At 47.1% G+C, this 18,848-nt stretch overlaps 1 protein-coding gene across 24 annotated transcripts in view; it reads left to right on the plus strand.

Annotated features, from left to right (window-relative positions):
- SVIL (supervillin) overlaps window positions 1–18,848 on the plus strand; it is a 235,284-nt gene that overhangs the window by 201,106 nt on the left and 15,330 nt on the right. For all 24 annotated transcript variants that reach the window (XM_045462535.1, XM_045462533.1, XM_045462534.1 and 21 more), the window contains 11 exons: window positions 1,921–2,010; window positions 2,101–2,187; window positions 3,441–3,618; window positions 5,952–6,124; window positions 7,682–7,837; window positions 9,301–9,437; window positions 10,012–10,159; window positions 10,279–10,424; window positions 12,027–12,202; window positions 14,890–15,034; window positions 15,377–15,653. In XM_045462535.1, coding sequence (XP_045318491.1) covers window positions 1,921–2,010; window positions 2,101–2,187; window positions 3,441–3,618; window positions 5,952–6,124; window positions 7,682–7,837; window positions 9,301–9,437; window positions 10,012–10,159; window positions 10,279–10,424; window positions 12,027–12,202; window positions 14,890–15,034; window positions 15,377–15,653 — 1,713 coding nt within the window. The remainder of the gene's footprint in view (window positions 1–1,920; window positions 2,011–2,100; window positions 2,188–3,440; window positions 3,619–5,951; window positions 6,125–7,681; window positions 7,838–9,300; window positions 9,438–10,011; window positions 10,160–10,278; window positions 10,425–12,026; window positions 12,203–14,889; window positions 15,035–15,376; window positions 15,654–18,848) is intronic.

Raw genomic sequence — 18,848 nt, forward strand, 5'->3', positions numbered from 1 at the left:
CTCTGTTTTAAACTATTTTTTCCCCTTCCCTTTCCCCTGTGGTCTCCTGTTAAGTTTCTCACATTCCACATCCTAGTGAAAACATGATATCTGTCTTTTCTCTGGCTGACTTATTGGTGTCATTTAAATTTACATGTCCTCCCTCCTAAGGAAAAACCCTGGTCTTTAGTTGGGATAGAGATGTCCCACTGCTAGGAGCTCTTGTGCGGCTGCCTGAACGGATGGCAGGGGGCGCCCCGACGGTGCAGAGGGCCAGGTTTCCAGGAGTTGGGGCCCCTCTGCTCCCTTCAGCATTTGTGATCGCTGTGCTAAGGGACTCTTCCCTCTCCTGTGCATCCTGTTAGTAGGTGATGGCGAGCTGCACCTGTACTGCCTGTGATACCAACTTTTACTTTATTATCTCTCAAGAACGTTTGCTTCCTCTCTGATAGAAACCTGCAGCAGGTCGGGTTATTGAAGTAAATTTTTAAATTTTTATTGACATCATCAAGCAAATACAGGTACCTGCCGAGAAATACTTTTAGAATATCACCTAAGACTGAAACTATAAACTACATTGCAGTATTTTTCATTGAAAGTTTTATGCTGTTCCACATCCCTCTCCAGCTAACAGGAGGAAGGAGCAGAGCAATTCATTCATTCATTTTTCCTTGTAAGCAACAGGCACCTAGTTACGTATTCTCCAGATGTGGTTCTCTGAGGGGTGCTGAAAGGGCAATGTCATCTGATGATTTCATATTTATTACAACTGAATACTGTGAACATTAACATTTCATTGTTCTCCGTAAATGCACTGGTTCCTTTCCTTATCAATCCCTTCTACCTAGGCGAAGAACAAAGTGCTCATCTTTGCCTTTATTAAGGTTTCTTGTCCCAACCAGATACCTTCTCTGTGCTGGAATCTCTTTCTTTCATCCTTTACACCATACACACACACACACACACACACACACACACACACACACACACATAATGTACATATGTGTGTGTATATATGTATAGTTTATCTTGGAGCTAGTTATATATTTTATATATTATATATATATATATATTTTTTTTTTTTTGAGCTAGAGTTAGAGTGGGGAAGGGGCAGAGAGAGAGAGAATCCTAAGCAGGCTCCATACTGCCAGTGCAGAGCCCAATGTGGGGCTTGAACTCACAAACCGTGAGATCATGACCTGAGCCGAAGCTGGATGCTTAACTGGCTGAGCCACCCAGGCGCCCCACCTTTACACTCTTAAAAGATTCCCCACTCTGCTTCTTGGTAAATAGATGTGAAAGCATATCGCTAGTTCCCAGCCACACCCCAGATGGATGTGACCCTTCAACAACATAAATCAATTTAAGTGTAACCTCTTCTGTGTCTTTCTTCTAAAAGGTTAGCACTCCTTGGGCTATTGCTCAATAAAATCACACTCTGAAGGATGCCGCAAAGGCCACACTGCCCCCACCGCATCCCCGCCTGCGGGAAAACTCCAGTGTGAGGGGCCACGAGCCCGCTACTGTGACACGGCCCATTCTCCACTTCTTCTGTGGGACACGGTGCAGATATACTTCCTCTTGAACCACCTCCACCGCCTCAAAGGGGCTTCAGAACCCACCACTCCGTTTGTCCAAGTATATTCTGATGCCTCTTGTACACTCTTATTCCATTTACATATTATGGGCATGTGTTCTCACATGTCCTCATTGTAGTAGCTTCTCACCTATTCTAGTCCCTAGAAACTATACAATTCTATCACATTTGCAGTGGTCTTACATAGTCATGGCACCTGCCAAATGCACGTGTGCGTGCACATTCGCGCATGTGTGTAAGTTCTAGAAGTTGTAAAATCTACATGGGGACTAATAGCCAGCAGGGTCCTGGGAATCTCCAGAAATGATCCAGAGATACTAAATCGCCCCTTTGATGTTCTACAGGTTTGGCATCACCCACTGCCATAACTCCAGTGGCATCTCCTATTTGCAATAAAACGAGGGGCACCACGCCAGTGTCTAAACCCTTGGAAGGTAAGTCACTGAGGTACCCAATTGTACCGGTGGGTCTCAGATCAGAAGAGTGCGAGTCGCAGCTCTCATGGATGGTTTCCGCTTGCCTAGATATCGAAGCCAGACCAGACATGCAGTTGGAATCGGACCTGAAGTTGGACAGACTGGAAACCTTTCTAAGAAGGCTGAATAACAAAGGTACATACCAGAAGCTGGAGGGAAGCTTCGGTTTTCATGCTTAGAGCACTCTGTGGTGCAGATTTCAATGAGCAGCTAAGGAAACCTTAAAAAAAAAAACCCTGCTCCTCTCTCAAAATCTCCAAATCACAAATCTGATTGCTTCTGCTTCTCAGCTAAATTGTCTTCTTTCGACTTGACTTCATCAATTAATAGCGAAAGCATGATCTTTCTTATCATGTTAAAAAGGAAGTCAAGAATGATTGGGTTACCAAGGTCTGATTCACTTCATAATGTACTAGATTGGGGACCCCCAATAAGGTTGGCTTCTGAGTCTCAATCTTTGGGATGTCATCCAGTCAGGACTGTGAACTTGGTAATGTGGCTCTTATACTTGAAAGCAGGTATTACACAAAATCAACATGATCTTAGGCCTGATGGAATTTAAATAGTATATATCAGTTTCTAATAATGTAGCAGCTGACATATCTTATTGCAAGTGATTTCTGCATAAATGTTGAATATTTCAATACAGAAGTTCATGAAGTATACAAAGCAAAAGAATAATATGCAGAAATAGCCTCATCTCTTAATAAAAATGTCCAGTACTTGAAACTGATCAAATACTAAGCACTAGGAGTCACTACTATTGACAGTGACCCCCTAATAGGTTGGAAATAATACAGAAAAGCACTTTATACCAGAAACATAAAAGTGTATAAACTGGCAAGGCAAGACATTCAAGCAACTCAAAGCTTACTATGTATCTGTGACTGTGATCTAGCCCAGGGGTCAGTAAACTAATCCAGCTTTCCACCTGTTTTTGTTCCCGAAGTTTTATTGGAATGAAAGCATGCTCATTTGTTCATGTATTGTCAGCAGTCACTTTTGCACAGCAGAGCTGATGCATGCAACACATCATATAGCCTCCCATGCAGAGCCAGAAATATTTACTACATGACCCTGTACAGAAAAAGTTTTTACCAATTCCTGATCTAGAATTAGGCCGAGGCTGGCTCTGCCTCCAGTAGCAAAAGGAACACGTACCTGCCTCCTACTGCTCTCATGGTGCCAGCTGTTTTCAGACGAGAAGTCCTCTCACAACAAGTCCAATAAGGCCCAGGAAGCATCCACAGAGCCCTGGGCATCACTACCATGTTTCTCCACTCCCGGAACGTGGGTGGGGGGAATCATTTTTAAGCTATCGGGAGGCGTAGTTGCAGTAGTGTTTTTACACGAATCTGACGTCATTTATTTGCTGTACTTGTTCATAGTTGGTGGGATGCAGGAAACTGTACTCACGGTCACTGGCAAATCTGTTAAAGAGGTGATGAAGTTGGACGATGACGAAACCTTTGCCAGGTTTTACCGCAGCATGGACTGCACTCTACCGAGAAGCCCCGTGGAGCTGGACGAGGACTTCGATGTCATTTTCGACCCTTACGCCCCTAAGTGAGTTATTTTAGTTTCTATCTTTCACCCACAGAGATCGCATTCCTACCTCGGCCTTCACACAGCACTTCGACGAGGGTCGTCTCTCACTGTATCCTCCTTCTACGACTAGAACTCATTACAGCCAAATTGTTATTCTCCAGAGCCAGCCACGTGGCACCGTGGGGTAGGGAAAACACGGGCGCTCCAGAGCAAACGTGCGCCCAGGCAGGAGATCTGGCATACACAGCGTGTGCCACACGTGTTTGCTCTGGCCCGTTAAAAATAATGTCACTGGATTTGTTACATAGTTGATTCTTGTTTTGCCGATTTTTAGATACTGCCCCCACCCCTCAATTTAGCAAAGATTTCTATACCTTTCACTTACTCTTCGCTCTGAAAAAATTTTGGATCACATGGGCTCAAACTAATACAACTAACTAGAACATCAGTAAAGCATGTTATTTAACTTAACAATAATTTATGAAATTAATAGGCCCAACAGTCTTCTCTCTGATGTCCAAGGGTCTCTTTTCACACAGGATCATGGCTAACCCACCTCAGGAAAGCAGGTATGGTGTTAGGTGCCAGAAAGAAGCCCAAGTCAAACTGACTGTGGCAAAAGAAAGGTGTGGAGGGATTTACGGCTTCACTTGCTGAAGAGTGCAGGCGTGAATTCGGGTTCCAGAGGCTCCTCAGAATGAAGTCTCTCTCTTTTCCATTTTCCGTGGGGCTGCTTTGCTCCAGCCAAGCTATCACCGCGTTGCGGGAGTTGCCCACCCCAGCTGTGGAATTTTCGGCTCCGTGGCCACCCCAGCATAGGCTGCTTCTCTTCCCAGTTGTTCCTTCCAGCACAGGTTCCAGGCTTGATTTTCTAGGGTCTGAGCCCAGCCCTACAGCGGTCATTGTGGCCGAGGGACTGGAAGATGCCAAGTGGCCCAGAGCTGGTCTCTGGATGCCCTTCAGAGCCAGAGCCAGAGTCCAGGTACTCTTATCGGAAACCGGGGAGCATATATGCTGGCCAGGCTAAGCCCACAGCTACCGACCACATCTGTCTATTCCCCGCAGACTGTCAGAGTGACAGTCTCTTCTAGAAGTCTGTGTGGTTATCCTACATTTTTCCTTCAGCTGCTCCTGATGCATTTGTTGCATATTTCCATTTTGTCAGTTTTTTTCTATCTTAAGAAAAAAATGAACAGGGCCACATGGGTGGTTCAGTAGTTGGGTCGACTCTTAATTTCAGCTCAGGTCACGATCTCACAGTTCATGGGTTCGAGCCCCATGTCGGGCTCTGCGCTGGCAGCTCAGAGCCTGCGTGGGATTCTCTCTCCCTCTCTCTTTGTCCCTCCCCCACTCACGCACACATCTGCGTTCTCTCTCTCTCTCCCTCCCTCCCTCCCTCCCTCCCTCTGTCTCTCGAAATAAATAAATAAGCTTAAACATCTTTTTAAATGAAGAATTTTCCATTTCCCTCCTTTAAATGATATTTTATGTATTTGCACACATGGCTATTTAACCATTTCTCATCTTCTCCCATCCCAAATGTCACTGCTTAAGTCATTATATATAAACATATATGCATCTACGTTTATGCACACACACACAGAAGACGATATTATATATTATACGATAGCACAGAGACCGTGCAGTTGGAAGTCGAGAGCAGCAGCAGAATCTGTTAGGAAACCGTGTAACTGGCCCACCCGCCTCCCCGTGTCTGCTCTGCCCCAGAGAGCTGAGTGTGTGTATGGCGGTTACAGTTGGTTTCGTGGACTTACTTTATTTCAACATACTCTTCAAAGTTGTAGTTATTTTTCAGAAAGGCGCGAAGGGCTGAGAGGAGGCTAGTTAAGGGGGTGGGGGGGGGTTTCATAAGGAAACTGGAAAACTGTTGTGTCAAGAGAAAGTTTAGTATGGAGCAAAGAGAATTAAGTCGAGAAGCAAGGGCTGGCTGGAAATCCCTGAAGGGCTCACCAGGGACAGAAGTACACGTGTGTAATATTCCAACAGGAATATTAGGAAGAGTCCGTGGGTTTGATGAGGGTGGGGAAGAACTTCCCACCCTTCAGAGCCATCGAGTAATGGAATGAGTTGCCCCATGAGGCACCAGACGTGTCCCCAGGCAGAGACCACAGGGCGTGGTGTGGGGAGAGCCTCTGGGATTTTGGATCAATCTCCATCTCCAAGATTCTGTCTCCATGTCAGGGAGTGGCGGGCAGGAGGGGGAGTTGTAAGACTTACAACAAAATCAGGAAGTGACATTGCAGAGACCGTCACTTCGGGTCAGAGACCCCCAAATAAACCAGGTGCGGATGATACGCAGACCGAGGTCACAGCTCCACTTTGCTCCCCAGGTTGACCTCCTCCGTGGCCGAGCACAAGCGCGCAGTAAGGCCCAAGCGCCGGGTTCCGGCTTCCAAAAATCCCTTGAAAATGCTGGCAGCCAGAGAAGATCTCCTTCAGGAATACACAGAGCAGAGATTAAACGTTGCCTTCATGGAGTCAAAGCGGATGAAAGTAGAAAAGAGTGAGTATGTGGAACCACCACCCTACCCTGCTTCGGAACTGGTGATTAGGTGATTTGAATCCTCTTTTTCTGCCTTGCTAAGGCCAATAATGTGCTCAAAAGACACTCGTCACATAAAAATGAGTAAGTTTGCACACACATGTGCTGTGCACACCTGCCTGGAATTTAAAGGCTTTTCCCAGAAATTCTAACAGCGTGGAGCATCTGTTCCCTTGGTTAACTTAAATCATCCTGCTTGGTTGACTTTTCTTTCAAGAGATTGGAAAAGGACGTTTCTGGGCTTTGTAATTGAACCCATTTTCAGCTCTGCAGAGCCCAAACGTAGTCACTCCCCACTTAATCTTGCTCAAGAGCAAATCATTTGATCTTTCGTGAGAAAACATCCCAAACTGCTGCTTTTCCTAATCCTAGATTTTCATATTATTAAACGCATAAAACAATGCTTTCCAGATTGCTTCTGTCAGGAACTTCGGAGCTGGGGATGTGAGTTGTGTAGCGCCGGGGCTTGGGGGTGGAGGCAGTGAACGGGAGGGAGGAGAGAGCTCCACGCTCCGCTTTGCTCAGCCTGGTAACATGGGCTTCCATAGTTCTGAAACAGTGGTTTTCTTGGTGGAGCTAATGGCATACACAGTCTTGCCAGTTTGAATATTCTCGCTATAATTGTTATTTTCCTTCAGCACTCATAAACCTACTTCCTAAAGTTTTTCTTAGAGACACAGTATTTACACAAAAGGGTTGAGTATTTTCGTTGTAACTGATTGACTAAGAGAACATATGTCAAAACCGCGATGCCATACAAATTGTCAAGTAGCGTGAAAAAGAGCCTAATCCCAGCAAAACAATTTGCTGAATTTCTCTCTAGCACATACACTTTTTTTTTTTTTTTTTTTAACAATCAGTTAAAGAAATAAAGGCTTGCTGGCACAAACTTTAGGTACGTTTCCTCTACCTCCACTCTTGGGGGCTTGGGGATAGCTTTGTGACGATAGACACATGTCACGTACACATCTGTTGGTGCCATGGAAAACCCAGCATCTTGTTATTACGGTCTTAATCCTGGGGCGGAAGACCTCAGGAGATCAGCTAATTGATCATTTTGCCTCCAGGAGAAAGATTAGGACTAAGCCATCCCTACAGAGTGCCTACGTATAGAAACTTTTGTTAAAATATGTCTCGTGGTTTTCCTTGGGGTGCATTTGCATTAACATCTAAAGATTATTAGGAGTTATAACAGCTTTCAGTGGAAGTTCAACACACGAGTCCAGCTCCTGATTTTATAGTACAGCAGTTGGTCCACGTTGTCTCTCAATTCTTGTCTCTCTGCAAGGCGAGGTGCGACGTGTGTCTACTCCAATACAGGGTTAAACCCTGGTACGGTGACCGAACACCGAACTGCATAGGCAACCAAACCCAGGCACGTTCTCCCCCCCAGGATTAAGTTTCAAAGAGAAAGGTAGTCGGTTCTGAATCTCTGATTTGTAAACATTGACATTTCACCTGCCCGTCTTGCTCCCCCGTGCCCCACCCCCACACTGTTTCCTTATTCAACCCTCCCAGTGTCCTCCAACTCCAACTTCTCAGAAGTCACCCTGGCAGGTTTAGCCAGTAAAGAAAACTTCAGCAACGTCAGCCTGCGGAGCGTCAACCTGACCGAACAGAATTCCAACAACAGCGCGGTGCCCTACAAGAAGCTGATGCTGTTACAGATTAAAGGTATTTAAGAGCAGCACAGAGGAGGGGTGCCTGGGTGGCTCAGTCGGTTGAGCGTCCGGCTTCAGCTCAGGTCATGATCTCACAGTTCATGAGTTCGAGCCCCGCATCAGGCTCTGTGCTGACAGCTCGGAGCCTGGAGCCTGCTTCAGATTCCATGTCTACCTCTCTCTCTGCTCCTCCCCTGCTCACACTTTGTCTCTCTCTCTCAAAAATAAATAAAGATAAAAAAAAATTTAAAAATCACTTAAAAAAATAAATAAATGAATAAAAGCAGCACAGAGGAATCGCACGTTGACTAGGGGTTTTAGTCTGGTGACGTCAGGAGTCCCGACCGTAAGCAGAAGGGAACGCATGCTCTTCGAGGTCCTCAAGATCCCTTGAGGTGGGAGATACTCTGTCCACTGAGACTTCGAGAGGTTAGTGACCTGATCGGGGTCACAGCCGCCGTCGAGTAGCAGGGCTGGATTTGCCCCCAGGTCTCTCCCATTCTAGAAGCTCAGCTTCTGCTGCTGCCTCCCCTAGCCCCGTGAGCCCCGCCTCCGCACTGTCACGCAGCTCCAGATGCCCCTTCAGGCTTCGTGGTGGCTCTCTCCACTCAGTTCTCCTGGCTGAGGTAAGCAAGGCCAGCGTGGGCCGGAAGGAGAGACACAGGTTCTTGGAGAAGGAATCCAGGGACAGCAGAAGCAAGTGAGGGCGACCAGGATTCCACTCCAACACCCCCTCTGTCACTGGCAAGGGAGACAACCAGAGAAGCTGCAGGCTAGGAGGAGAGATGATTACTGCTAGAGTAATCAGCGAGGGGAGGATGGACGAAATATCCTTCACTGAGGGTGTCCCGTGTGTTTCTGCCCCGGCCTTTTCGGTGCATTCGGAGGACATGCCACAAGCACAAATAACCCTCTTTTCCCAAGTTCTGACCCAGAGACAGCACTGTCCGTGTGACTGTGGAAAGGTCTAAATCAACGGCCACTCAGGAGAAGGTGTGGAAAGCAGCACAAAGCAGTGCTTCCCTCCTAGCTGATCCCCGCTAAGACTGCCCTCGGTGTGGCACGAAAGCCCCCAGGAGGAAGATGCTGTGTGAAGGCATGTCCTCGCCTGCAGCACGGCTGGCAGAGGGTATGAAATGTAGGAGGTGGGCCATGCCGAGAGAAAGAGACGGGGAGAGGAGTTACAGAGGGAAAAGGAACATGTTTGCTAACTTTCCTGGAGGAGGGAACTTGATTAATCCACACACGTGCTGTAAAAGGACGCCAGCGGGTGTCCTAACACTGGCAAGGGAGAGTAACCTCTAAGGCCAACATTCGAACCCCCCTTCCACCACCCCGCATCACAGAACTGATATTGGTAGACAAGAGTCTTTAGAATTGCAAAAGTCTGTAGCAGAGGTGCTTCCTGGTCCTTCCTGTGGCTTGGAGAGGTCTCCTGTCTGGGACGATGGTGACTCTTTGCCTCCCGCCTTACAGGAAGAAGACACGTGCAGACACGACTGGTTGAACCTCGAGCTTCGTCGCTCAACAGCGGGGACTGCTTCCTCCTGCTCTCTCCCCATCACTGCTTCCTGTGGGTAGGAGAGTTTGCAAATGTCATAGAAAAGGCAAAGGTTGGTATCTGAAAAATAAAAACTGTTCCGTTAAGCATCTCCTTTGCACACCCGATAGACTATTCCACAGTTGCTAGATCATTACAAGGGCTTCTCAGATGCGAAATCGAGTGAGAAGGGATGGGTAGTATTTCTTTTGCTGAATGTCTCTCAAACAAGTAACCATTAGGTACTTGCTTGAGTGGGATGTTTTGGATGGATTCTGGCCCTCCTGTCCAGATTTTAAGTCCTATTCCGTGTGAAAGGAACTGGCGTATCACTTCAAAGCTGTTTGTCCCAGGTATCTGTGAAGTGCTACCTCAGACTTCCTGAATGAGCATCTCCTGGGGAGAAGCCCAGAGAGTGGGCATTTATCAAAAACTCCACAAGCCATCTCTTAGATTTGAAAACAAAGAGCTGTTGCTCTAGAGAATTGCACCCCCCGTACGTTTTCTCCACCTTGCCGAAAATAGCCAACAACCAGAGCCTGCAGCCCCTGTGGTCACCTGGTTTTCCTTGCAGACACGCCATTTCTCCCCTCCACCCTAGCCACAGGCTTGTCTACCCAGGTAACTGTGTTCCTCCTTTTTTCCAGGCCTCAGAGCTTGCGGGTTTAATTCAGACAAAGAGGGAACTTGGTTGTAGAGCTACTTATATCCAAACTATCGAAGAAGGAATTAATACACACACTCATGCAGCCAAAGACTTCTGGAAGCTTCTGGGTGGCCAAACCAGTTACCAGTGTAAGAGTTTACTGTATTTCAGAGAATCACGAGACTTTTCTTCCCCCCTACTTCGTTCTTCTAAACCAGCCACTTTTCAGTGTAAAATGTCAGACTGTCTTCTCGTTCTCCTCCCAAAGCCGCCGGAGACCCAAAAGAAGACGAACTTTATGAGACAGCCATAATTGAAACAAACTGCATTTACCGTCTGATGGATGACAAACTTGTTCCTGATGACGACTACTGGGGGAAAATTCCAAAGTGCTCCCTTCTACAGTCAAAAGAGGTACAGTGCCCGGGCACCACCCTCGCTGAGAAACCCTTTGCACGGGGCTGCCCAATAAAATAGATAGTAAGCGCCCGATACGCGCTGGCCAGTGTTAGTGCCTGTTGTTGAACAGTGACATTTATTTATTTATTTTTAAGTTTTTATTTATTTATTTTGAGAGACAGAACACAAGTCAGGGAGGGGCAGAGAGAGGGAGGAAGAATCCCAAGCAGGATCCGCGCTGTCAGCACAGAGTCCGATGCAACGCTTGAACTCTCGAACCCTGGGATCATGACCTGAGCCGAAATAAGAGGCGCTTAACTGACTGAGCTACCCAGGCGCCCTGAACAGTGGCATATTTTTAAGGGATATTTACTTGTGAATTCAAACCACTGCTGCCACGTTAAATACAAATATAGAATTCAGAATATTGTTCAGAGGGGTCATGGATCATTGAAGCCTTTTCTGTTTTAGGCAAAATGTAATTTTTTTTCCTTTTTTTTTCATATTTTCTTTTTGTATTTTTTTTCCTTTTGTATCCGTATGAGGTGCTGGATGTTAACTTATTGTGGTGATCATTTCACAGTTTATATAAGTCAAGTCATTATGCCTTACACCTTAAACTTAAGCTGTGCCGTATGTCAGTTATATCTCAATATAAACAGGGAATAAAATGTAAATACTCCTTAGCCCTATCTCTTGCTTTTCTATGAACATTATATTTTTGCAGTCTTGAAGTTTCAGGAATAACAGATGCATGTATATATAATTTGGGTTTGCCAAGGGATGTACTAGATTTTTTTCTCTCACATTGGGAAATATTTACGAAGTACATACATTGTCATTACCCTTCTGTATTGCACATGTTGAGAAAAAAATGGAAGACACAAAAGAACCTTAAGTTTCATTGAATAGAGGAGTACTAGAAAGGATGTAATCCAGACCTAGATGGAGTGTGTGATATATATGGGCATTTAAATGAGAACAAAAATCCCAGGGAAGAAATAATCAGGAGTAATTTTAAAGAGAAGGTGAAATTGAGCCTGGTTGGGAGTTGAGTAGGATTTGGATGGCTGGACATGAAGGAAGAAATTATTCTAGGAAGAAAGAATAGAATAAACCAACGGCATGGAAATAAGAAATAGCATTACATTCACGTATTCATTCAGCAAACACTTCGTAAATCCCTACTGTAAACATAAGTATGATATGGTCTCTCCCTTTGAGGGTGTTGGAACTGAACAGAGGAGAGAAGACCTCACTGGTCCTCAGTGCCTGGCATGTGAGAAGGCCTGTATGTATGCTAAGTGAATGAATGAACAAAGGAGGGAGACAAGGAAGAAGAAAAGAAGATAGGAAGTCATAGCCAACTAACTGTTTTTATGAATGAGGGGTGTTACAGAGTTGGAGAGTTCAGGACAAGATGGAAATCCCACCTGCAGGGTAGAGACCAGGGGAGCAGGGCAGAGCCAGCTGGTCCACCCTGGATCTTTTTATGTTTGCACTGATGGCTCCATTAGGGTTTGTATCCTCACCCGCTCAACTCAGTGTCCGCAGAGACTGTGGTTCATCTGGAGCATGGCTTTGACGTTAACTACATCTTCTGTGCCGTTTCTCCAGGTACTGGTGTTTGATTTTGGTAGTGAAGTGTATGTGTGGCATGGAAAAGAAGTCACGTTAGCACAACGGAAAATAGCTTTCCAGCTGGCAAAGCATTTATGGAATGGCACCTTTGATTACGAGAACTGTGACATCAACCCCCTGGACCCTGGAGAGTGCAATCCGCTTATTCCCAGGTATTCCGGGCATCTGCTGATGGTGGCGAAGGGCCAGGGGATTCCCACTGTGCTCACCTACTGTGGCTCTCCAAAGGCTTTCCTTTTCATAACTGACTGCAGGCGGTACCCTGTATATTCACAAAAAGAGCATTTCTTTTAGCTCTCGCCTAACTGCAACAGAAATGTGGACGCTGCATTCTAGTCTGTGTCTGGAGGCACGCAAATTGTTCCCACCTGCAGTCTTCCAGGTGCTGCCCTGGCAGATGAGTAGCAATTGTTTAAGCAAATTACATGCTGATCTGAAAAGCTTCCCAGGATCTGGAATTTAGCCATGGATCTGAAGGGGCAAAAGCAACATTTTTCCTTCTCATTTCACACCTTTCCAGCGTAGCTTCCACGATTTACCATTTGTTTGGCAGTAGATGATGTTTATGTCTTTCGGGGGACAGAGCGTGAGGGGGAAGGTGTTGTACTGAAATAATGACTGTAATTTTAATATTTCCTACAGTGTACTGGACTATTTTAAAAAAGTAATTTTGGGGATGCCTGGGTGGCTTAGTCGGTTAAGCGTCTAACTTCAGCTCAGGTCATGATCTCATGGCTCCTGAGTTCGAGCCCCTCGTCGATGCGGAGCCTGCTTCAGATCCTCTGTCCCCGCCTCTCTCTGCCCCTCCCCCGCTCACACTCTCTCAAAAATAAACAAACATTAAAAAAAAATAATTTTGGCAAATCAGAATATGCACAAACTCTAAGAAACACAATCATAAGAAAAATAATTCTTATGTGCCAAGGGCTGTTGTTGTTTTTCTTTACTACGGGGTGGGGGGGGGGGGGAAGTGCTTTTAAATTATGTGTGCCACATAATTGGTGGCACATCTATTTCTAACCTAACAGCAGAGAGCAAACATTGGGTATCATGCAACTGGGTCTTAATATTTTGCATTGATGTAGTCTACAAGTTGCAACTTCCCCACCTAGTTTTCTTTTAAAATCAAATATTGATTTTATTATTATTATAAAAACAATAAAAAATTATGTCAATGTAGATGAAGTTTTCAAATCCGTTTTAACGAAATGCACATTTAACGTCAAAGTAGTCCTGTAACAACTGGTGTTTAAAGGAATGAAGCCAAGGTGGAAAAGAGTATTTTATTTGATGTACTAAAAGAAACAATAACGCCAAAGCACAAAATCCATATGATAGATAACATATATAGCAGTGAGATAATCACAGATGTGGGAGTAGATGAGTCAGCGCCTAACCCACTGGTTTTCAACATGTCCCAGATCAGAATCGCCCAAGGAGCTTTACAAAAATGTACGTGCCAGGCCCAGCCCCAAAGATGTGTTCTCAGTTCACGTGGGGTGGGGCTTGTATGTCAGTAGGTCTTAAGAGCTCCTCAAGGGTTGTAAGGTACAGCCAAGATTAAGCACCCAGCCCTTCCTTAGCAGAGGAGGAGGCAGGAAGAAGCTCACCCCCTGGAGCTCTCAGCTTCCCCTTTACCCTGCAACCCACCGCCTCCCCTGCTTGCTCGACTCCCACCAGAAAGAATCCATGTCTAAAGCTGAAAGCAAGTGCTGTCTATAGACATCCTAGCAAGTCTGCAGAGTGGACTCCATACCAAAGATGGTCATTCAGACATTTGCTGTTAAAGGCCACAGCCTTGCAAGGGAGTCCTGAATCCTCCTTAGTTGCCGATACTTGGTTCCTAGAGTCCCGCGAGAGTACGAGGTGGGGGTGTTAGAATGCCGTGGCCTCCCCCGGGCGGTCTCCCTCCGAACGGACACTCTCCTTGATGTGCCATGGGGGTGACCTCAGAAACCGTAGTCGTGACGAGACAGGAAGTGATGGGCAGGGGCGGCAGCAGGCCCCAGAAGCACTGCTCATCAGGCTCACGGGGTGTATGCAGCCCAGTCTCCGTTTGCAGCCAAAGAGCGATTTGGAAGGATGGGCGATACCTGCGCGAACCCGCTTCAGCATGTATTTATTTCCTCAACCCTGCCTTCCTCTGCCTGATCAGCGTTCCAAGCAGTTTCAAATTCTGAAATCCTGAGGCCGTAGCAGGAGGCCTCCAGGTTGGGCTGTGCCACTTCCTGTTCTGTGTCCTCGTGCTCTCCCTTCCTGCTGTCGTGTCTGGTGGCCTAGAAATAAATATGTGGAAATTCACTTTATGCTCTATGAAAGTATGCTCATTGTAGTAACAGAGGAGAATTTCCTCTGCTCCCGGAGACCGGAGAGCTTCGTTGTAAGAGGACTTAACAGAGAATTCAGGGTGAGCTGTGCCTTCCTCCCGTCCATTTGCTAATGAGACAGAAAATTGGGGAGCCCTTGCAGGCGACCCTGAGCACATGACATAGGCAAGGAAGGCATGTGTGTGGCTCCTGCCTTTTCCCAGCTCCCAGTCTGGTGTGCTGCCCCCAGGGGATCCCAAACGCAAGAATCTGCTAGTATGAAAGGAAAGTCCAGACCGGACACGATTCACCCCACGTTCAGGAGCATCGATTCCCTGCGAGGCTTCAGACCGAAAGACTAAAATAAATGTCACTTATCTGACAAAACAGACCATGCGTTCTGTATACCACTAATGTATCATGAGTTGTGTTCACTAGCCACGTGTGTGTGTTTTCCATTCCTTTCCTTTGTTTTCCCATGGCTTAACTTTGGTTCTTCTCCTGTCTACTCCCCCACCCACCCACCTTCACAGAAAAGGACAGGGGCGGCCCGACTGGGCAATATTTGGGAGACTTACAGAACACAATGAGACCATTTTGTTCAAAGAGAAATTTCTCGATTGGACTGAACTGAAGAGACCTAATGAGAAGAACGCCAGCGAACTTGCCCAGCAAAAGGTATTTCTGGTAATCTAGTCTCAAACCTCAGGCCTTTGGTTTAGGTCCCAACAAAAGAGGCCTCGAAGGTAAAGCCTTCCCAGGGTTTCCTGGGAGATCAGCAAACGGGTTTCCAATTATATTCTACCTCCAGGCGGTGAAGTAGTCCAGTTTGTGTCCCCAGCTTTTAGGTGTCCTGTTCACTGCCGTGGGATGGGTATTCAGGCCTCCGCAGTCTTTCCCCAAAACGCAGTTAAACACTGAGACAGAGCTGGAAAGTCTACCAGTGAAACAGCAGTGAGCGTGGCAGGAAACGGCTGTAGAAACGGGCCACTGAGCCAGCCTTGTTACCTTCCCCCATAGGAAGATCCTCGGGCCGAAGCCAAGCCGTACGACGTCGCGCGCATGGTGCCGGTGCCCCAAACCACCACCAGCACGGTGCTGGACGGGGTGAACATTGGCCGTGGCTATGGCCTGGTAGAAGGGGACGACAGGAGGCAGTTTGAGATCGCCAGTGTCTCTGTGGATGTGTGGCACATCCTAGAGTTTGACTACAGCCGGCTCCCCAAACAGAGCATCGGGCAGTTCCACGAGGGAGATGCCTATGTGGTCAAGTGGAAGTACATGGTGAGCACCGCAGGTCAGTGAGCACTTCTGTCTTCTTCACACTGACACGGGGCGGCCCCAGCTCTGCGGCTGCGAGTCTAGCACCGCTAGAAGCCGTTCCCTGTGTGCGCCCCTGCCTTCGGCCGCAGAGAATGTGCCGATCTGACCGTTCGCTTGGAGAACCCCTTAGTAAACTTTATAGATGGATCCCGACGCCCTAGCATTGCTAAGGAAGGTTGTGTTTCCTTATAGAAATTAAACATGCATGTTACGGTTTCTCTGCTACCCTCGTTCCCGCCCCCTCCCCGTCCCCAGAGGTTTTCTAGGAAAGTGATGATTTGCCTCCAAATGATACTTAGCATGTGGCTGTCTGCTGCTTAAATTAAAGTCTGAAGTAAAGTATATCTGGATGATTTCGAACTGGAACCAAATGGTGTAGTTATGCACAAAAGATCTATTAAAAATAAAAGAAGCTGTTTCCTCTGAGGCTGAGAGCACGAACAGGCTTTGTGGATCTGGTAGAATAAATACACAGTCGAAACTGCGCGTGGTTCCTGTCGGTGAAATGCTCAGCGAAACGGTCCGTTGTATGCTCTGTGCTAGAGGGGGTGAGGGAGGAAAGCCAGTGTGCTTTGGAGAGAGAACCCCTTCTCCTTGCCAACAAGGAGCCAGTCCTCTGCAGCATCCCTCCGCCCCACCTTTTGGGAGGATTTGTCACAATGCTGTGATTTTTGACGTTCAACTCCTGAGCGTTTCTTCACCCCTTGAAAGCCGCTTTGCTGCCAGGGTGTGGCTGCCCTGGAGCTCCAGGGGATGAGAACCATATGATTTCCTTCCTAATGTATCAGAAATAAGTCTGTTAATCACCCGGCAGCATTTACTGGAGCACCTACTCTACATACAGACACTTACGTTAGGGGCTAAGTAAATGTGTCAGACCCTACCTTTCGAAAGCACATAATAAATGACAATAAGGCAGATGAGGGAAGAGGCAAGCCCGTCATTCCGGAGGAGAGCTGGGGTCTCTGAGATTGACCCTGCTGCTTTGGGGGAAGCCCAGCACACCGCCCTGTGGGCAGCCAGTGTGGGGCATCGCTGGGCAGGGCAGGAGGCAGTCTTGCCCAGAGCTGTCCGGGGTGCTGCGGCCCGGAGGTCCACACAGCCCAGGAGGCACAGCACTGGGGGTTTTGCTGCACACTCGAGTTGAGTGCCTCCCAGTGGCTCTGGGACGTATTACGTCATGATGCCAATTTCTCAGTGAGGAACAGGACACCACAGTTGTTACCTGTCTGAAGTTACCCAGCTAGGAGAGACCAGATTAGGACACTGAAAGCCCCTTTCCCTTTCATAAGGAGGCCATGTGGCTGGGGGGAAAGGGCACAGGCCCGGGGACCGTGCAGCCTGGATCTGAATCTTCTCTCAGGCCCTACGTACCAGCCATGCAAGGTGGGTGAAGGGACGTAACCTGTCTGAACCTCGGTCTGATGATGATGCTCCGCTCAGAGATTATTATAATCTGGTAGGTGTCCAATTTAGCACAGGGCCTGGCACATGCTCACAAGGTACGGGAAATAATCGTCACTGATGCCCTCAGCTCCGAAAGCAAAATTGCTACATTTACCTTGAAGATGAGATAACATGAGTCTCCCCAAAATAAGCGTCCTTCCCAAAGAGTCGCTATTGTGAGTCTCTGCTCCTTGGGGTGGTGCAGTTGTCCAGCTGCAGTAACCATTCGTGCCGCGTGTTGGCAATAAAGGCAGGAAGAGGGGATTTGGCGGGTGGGAATCCACTAACCTTCGGTATTGTGCAGCAGGGAACATTAAGGACCAGCTTTGAAAGCATACATAGCTCCCCTTCGTTAAATACAGAGAGGAAACTGCATGTTTTACAAAACAAGACAAAGGGGCAATAGAATTTGAAAGTCACTCATCTCCTTACCTTAGCTGTTAGTTATAAAAAGAAGTAATAGGAAATAAATGAATAAAACGATATCGACATGAATTAATTAAAAAAAAAAGTAATCAGATTTCTGAGGCCTTCATAGACTACTCTGTTGGAGGCCGCCTAAGAAGTAATGATTTGGCCCAGGAAAGTACTTTCTGTGTTTCTTCCAGTAAAGACAGGGCACATCTCGCAGCCAGCTCCAGCAGCATCGTTATGAGCAAAGTTACAGCTTTGAAGGAGTCCAGCTGCAGAGCATTAAGTCAGAGCAGGGAGGATTCCGATTCCAGACGGTCCCTCTGGGAGCAGAGAAGCATAGCACAATGGCATTAACAGTGGCCCCTCGGTGACCACAGTCTAGCTCCTCATCACTCCTACTCCACAGCTGCACGTGCAAACAGGACATTGAACTTGGAGCTCGGGAAGCTCTTCTGGGACAAGATCAGCAGACACCAGCAGCTGTAGAAACAGTACAGCCGTCCTCTTGGTGGACACTAGCCAGGTGCACAGGTGCACAGAGAAGCTCCTGGAGAAGCGAACCGGGGCTCCAGGGAAGGGAGACCGGAGGCCACAGTGGGCAGTAAATGGGGTCCTGCAGCAGGACCGCTTGACCCTGAGCAGTTCTTCAAACCGTGGTTCCCTGTTACTCCTAAACACGACGACTGGTCACAAACGTCCTCTTCAAAGTATTTTTAGACATAGTGCATGAACACTTAATTTTTTTTAAGTTTACTTATTTATTTTGATGGGAGGGTGCGTGGGGGCAGAGAAAGAGAGAGGGAGAGAGAGAATCCAAAGCAGGTCCTGCCCTGTCAGCACAGAGCCCGACGTGGGGCTCGATCTCACGACTGTGAGATCATGACCTGAGCCAAACTGAAGAGTCAGACAGCCAACCGACTGAGCCACCCAGGCACCCCCATCAACACTTCAAATTAGCCATCTGATCAAGGCTATTTAAGGTTACAGTCGGGGGGCGCCTGGGTGGCTCAGTGGGTAAAGCGTCAGACTTCGGCTCAGGTCATGATCTCATTGGTTCATGTTGAGCCCTACTTTGCGCTCTGTGCTGACAGCTCAGAGCCTGGAGCCTGCTTCGGATTCTGTGTCTTCTCTCTCTCTCTGCCCCCCCCCCACCACTGGTGCTCAGTCTCCCTGTCTCTCAAAAATAAATAAACATTAAAAAAATATAAAAAGTGAAATAAAGGTCACAGTCCGTAAATTCTTACTGATGAAAGTTTAATCTTTACTTTGCTAAAATTAAAAATAAATGAACTAAAAATTAAGTTGTATA

Source organism: Leopardus geoffroyi, chromosome B4 (genome assembly GCF_018350155.1).
Source record: "Leopardus geoffroyi isolate Oge1 chromosome B4, O.geoffroyi_Oge1_pat1.0, whole genome shotgun sequence".
In the NCBI taxonomy this organism is placed as follows: domain Eukaryota; kingdom Metazoa; phylum Chordata; class Mammalia; order Carnivora; family Felidae; genus Leopardus; species Leopardus geoffroyi.